The 4501-nt window shown below is 51.3% G+C and overlaps 2 protein-coding genes across 2 annotated transcripts; both read left to right on the top strand.

The window, feature by feature from the left end:
* Positions 1 to 866: 866 nt before the first annotated feature.
* On the top strand, positions 867 to 1889 carry EMH_0032940 (uncharacterized protein; the record flags this gene model as incomplete). Its single annotated transcript, XM_013494692.1, has 3 exons — positions 867 to 1086; positions 1495 to 1598; positions 1755 to 1889. The coding sequence occupies 3 exons, from the start codon at positions 867 to 869 to the stop codon at positions 1887 to 1889; spliced, it is 459 nt and encodes a 152-aa protein (XP_013350146.1).
* A 644-nt stretch (positions 1890 to 2533) lies between these two features.
* On the top strand, positions 2534 to 3456 carry EMH_0032930 (uncharacterized protein; the record flags this gene model as incomplete). Its single annotated transcript, XM_013494691.1, has 2 exons — positions 2534 to 2894; positions 3074 to 3456. 2 exons carry the CDS (start codon positions 2534 to 2536, stop codon positions 3454 to 3456), a joined length of 744 nt encoding a protein of 247 aa, XP_013350145.1.
* Between the last annotated feature and the right edge of the window lie 1045 nt (positions 3457 to 4501).

Below are 4501 nucleotides of genomic sequence, written 5' to 3'. Positions count from 1 at the left end.
TGCCTCAGAAGAATACGAGTCGGGGAGCAGCAGAACCAGAGACCAACACAGCCGCTTGTACTACTCTTTTCATCCTTTTGCTTCTCTTTGCTGCATAATTTATTTATCCTAATTAACGAATATTCTGTTGTTTATCGTGCAGCCCGCATGCGCACAAACAGATTGCAAAATTCCATTCGACTTCAACGCAAGGAAATCGCTGGTTTCCTTCGGTATGCGTTTCTCCCATTTCTCTTCTTGCACAGAGAAAGCGTACTTCATCGTATACCCTGATGGCTGGCATGCCATGAACTGTACTTCTATATGATATATACATCATAAGTAATGTAGTTATCCAATAAACATATCATAGTTTATGTATTCACATTCATAGTCAAAGCCTGCATTTAATGCAGGAAACACTGGAGGATAATTTTTTATATGCATTATGTCTATTATTAAGAAGATATTATGATATTATAACTTCACTTCCTATTATCGAACATTGATTCTCTGCCATGTTGATGTTCATTTTTAGTTAACTGGAGAGGATACACTGCAGTTTATTGTGTATTTCACTGTTGCTGTTTTCTTGTGGTTGTGCTGATAGAGAGGGAAGGGAAGAGGCGGCGAGGCTGAAAGGGGAACACCTGCTCCGCGAATACAAATTAGAGAGGGCTATGGAGATCCTTGTGACAGTCTGTGAACTCCTCATTTCAAGACTCGTAGGCAGACATTGCATTCAGACACCCCTCAATCAGATACTTGTTCTTCCTCCCTTGTTTTGTTGCATCTCTTTGCAAGCCAAGCACAAGATCAGAACCACCTCTCTCCCCCTCCCAACGTATACGGGAGGGACCCCTTCCAAATGTCGAGAAGGGGCCCCCATGTGTTTCATTAAAGTCAGTCCCCCTCTGGGGGCCCCCGTGGATTCTCTCTCGGTTGTTCGTCTATGGTGGCCCCAGTGGGCTCCGGCGAAGGAGACTTCCGACTTCGGGCCCCCGCTGGTTTTCTCGTCGGGGGCCTCCATCGGTTTCCTTAAAGGTAGTTCCCTGTTGGGGGACCTCTTCGTGTTTCAAAGAGAGAGCAAGAAACAGTGCAGACTGCGTGGGTGTTGAGCTGCAGAGCTACCTAGCCACGGAGCGTTCGTGTCCTCCCGACCTACTTTCTCCTATTCACACCCTTCTCTACTGCGAACCGCGTTTAAGTACGCAACGTCTTCGCCGCGTGAAATATGCTTAGACCACAGTGCAGCGCCAGTCCGCTGCGAGTGCCGCTGCTGTCCCAATGGCTGCTGCACGCTGCACCGGCTGCTGCTCCTCTTGCTGCTCCGGCTGCCTCTGAAAGAGCAACCCCGGCTTTTTCAGAGGCGTCACTGACGCTTGCTGCCGCTGTAGCGGCATGTGCCGCAGCTGGCTCAGCTGCTGTTGCAGTTCGACGCCGCATCGCTGCAGCAGATACGTTGAGCTGAAAGTATCTTGTTTAGCTGCGTTTGCTGTCGTGTGGTGTCTGCAGACATCGACGAGCTTGGGACAGTCCGGAAGCAATTTGCAATGAAGTACGGAGATGTTTTCGTAGAAAGCGCTGTGAAGAACGCAAAACAAGAAGTGCATTTTAAGGTAATTTTCGCACAACCCCTGTCGCTTTCCATCGCAAGCAAAAGTACAATCGCAGGCCAGACACACCACACAGCTTTAACGCTGAAAGGCTTTTGCAGTGAAGCATTTTTTTGGATGTTGAGTTATTATAAATTCTGTTCTCCGTTGTCTATGCAGCTCGTGCATGCGCTTTCTCTCGCTCCTCCCCCGGAGTTCGACATTCAACAACTCCTCTACGGGATCGCAGAGGAGTATTGTATATCGGACTGGAAACCGAGCATACCCTTGGTCCGCCGCCTTGCGTCACAGTAAAACGGAAAGTGTTTGTTTTCCCCTGTAGGCTGATCAGGCTTGTGTAAGTGTGCTGAATAATGTGCTTATATTACTGCAGTTCTGTGTAAGCCCGAGCAACCAAAGTAGTTCGCTCTTTGCATTATTTTGCATCTGCAGGAGGCCAATCAGGCATGCAACTTCATCCCCCGGGTAAAGCGTCCGACATTCCCTCTCTGTTTCCTCCTAAGCTTTTTTCCAAACCAACAGAAGAGATACATTAAAATACAGAATGCTTCAGCTGCTTCTGATTGCCTGGCAGGCCTCCAGGCAACACCATGTTGCTGCACAGGAGGTTGGAAGCATCACATGCCTCCGTCTTGCGCTTTCTTCTGTTCGTTTGCTTTCTGAAAGGTGCTGTGTTCTGTGTTTTTGATCATCAGTTGAACGAATACGAACGGTTTCTCTGATGCATATGTTATCTCAGCCGTCGTTGGCGTCGAAGCCAATTGGTTCGTCGTTCCTGAGACTCCCGCCTTTTCCAGAGGTCAGCAATGCTCACGAAGCTCACCTGCGCAGGGCTGTTCGTATCTCAGTTCAAGTTGCTGTGCTTCGAGATTTCCGTATGCAGCGGTTCGCGCAGCCGCTGCTAAAGGAACCCTTCTGCATGCACCTGTTTGTGAGCGATGCAGCCCCAGCTCCACAACCAGCGCGTGCAGCAACATCAGCAACAGCCGAATGCTCAGCCGCAGCAGCAACCACCACGACAGCTCCAACAGCAACGAGAGGCGACTACTGCACCCGCTCCAAAGAGCAGCAGCAAGGAAAGCGAAGGACGGCCCCTGTCAGTCGACGCGGATACCGAAAACAGCCTCCCCAATAAGATTTCAGCGGCAGGTTCCTCTCGCCACAGCGCCTCCGCCGAAGAGAAAAGAGAAAACAGCACAAACTGTCACTCGGAGACCCTCAGGCAACGGAAGCTGCCTACAGAGGACTATAAGTTTCCGTCGCTGCAGCCTCCGCCTAACCCGCGCGACTTCTCTCCTGGTGAGCCTGCAGAACTGGTTAGCGTCGGTGCTATCAACTAGGCGTTACGTCACTCAGTACTACAACAATACCGCTACCTGTGTTGAGATAAAAACGGTCTGGGATATGAAAATCAGGCGGCCGTTTCGATACACAAGCGCAGCCACAAGAATTTTTGAGGGTTCGTCTCTGCGCTGCAGATGAGGCATCACTCGAAGGCCTCCCGGAGGCCCGCTTCAAGCCGAGACAAGACGCAAGATGCAGTAATAGCAGCAGTAGCAGCAGCAGCAACAGCAGCATTACTTGGATTCCTGATGACTGCAGGACGCCCATTCAGCAAGAGATTCCTCTCGGTTCCTGGCCTTCGCCAGAAAAAGCCCCATTTGTTCCTTCTCCTATCGCCGAGGATCTCGTATGCCTGCAAAGGAGAGAGGGAATTCAGTTTACATCAAACCAGAGGAGCTGTAGCAACAGGAGAATGTTTGAGATAGGCTTCCCCCTTTCCAACTCGCATGAGAAAGAGGCCGTTGTACTGCGGACGCCGATACCAGCGGCTGCCACACCTGCCTACTTTCCAATCTAGTGTCAGCTTTCTGTTGTGGAGGGTTGTTCATCTATTCACGCTTTCTCCTTGTACAACGAATGAAACAGCATATCGCAGATACTTCGATTGCATCTCAACGATGCAGGAGATCCCTGGTCTCCGTGTGCTGAGATGTCTTTTCTGCACGTCACTATTTATCTAACGGAACCAAATGACGTCATTTTGCTGCTTGTCTAGTCTGCTGCACTGCATTTCCAAACACAGATACAGCACCAGCTGGGTTGCTTGCAGAAGCGTACAAAAGCAGATGAAAAAAGCTGCATCTGCAGCATTCCGCGTCCCGTAGCANGGGTTGCTTGCAGAAGCGTACAAAAGCAGATGAAAAAAGCTGCATCTGCAGCATTCCGCGTCCCGTAGCATCAAAAGTACGCGGATAGTAGCTGCTGCCACTAGGCAGTGCAGCGGCGGTTCATGAAAACAAGTTGCTATAGAGGGGTATTCCTCTGTCTAGCGGCTAGGCATCGTTGTCTGTCTCGGCATATCTCTGAGCATCCCAAGTGCCCAGCTGCACGACAGAGGTGGACCCGTGCACCGCCTCCAGCAGCTCTTTGTATAGCTGCGAGATGAGAGCAGCTGAAGGGCAAGGGATCTGATAGCAGCGGTCTCCCCTGGCTTCCACATGTCTCATGGACCCTACATGGCTGCGGTGAGCTTTCGGGGATCCGTCGAGACTGCTGAGAGCAGCCAAGACGTCCTTAGGCCGTTGCACAGCCGGCTGACCCGCTCGGATGATGACACCGTGCGTGCTGGCTCGAATGTCCCGAACCAGTGGAATGCTCGCATGCCACAGAACATTCACGTTCTTGCCTGTCCCCCCCCTTTCCGACTCCTCCGCAACCTGAGAGCCCCCAGACGCGTTGCGGGCCCCCCCCAAGTCCACAAAGAACACATCCTTAGGGTAAAACAGCACCACGAAATGCCGAGGCGGCAACGCCTCTTCCTTCAACACGGTTACGAACTTCTGCAGGCGTCGCGTCACGGCTAAACCCAAACACTCCCGCAGCGTCGCCTCCGTCTCATCATA

The sequence above is a fragment of the Eimeria mitis genome, genomic scaffold (genome assembly GCF_000499745.2).
Source record: "Eimeria mitis Houghton genomic scaffold, Emh_scaff1250, whole genome shotgun sequence".
NCBI lineage: Eukaryota > Apicomplexa > Conoidasida > Eucoccidiorida > Eimeriidae > Eimeria > Eimeria mitis.
The sequence above is the reverse complement of the archived record's forward strand: the minus strand, read 5'-3'. Positions and strand labels throughout refer to the sequence as shown.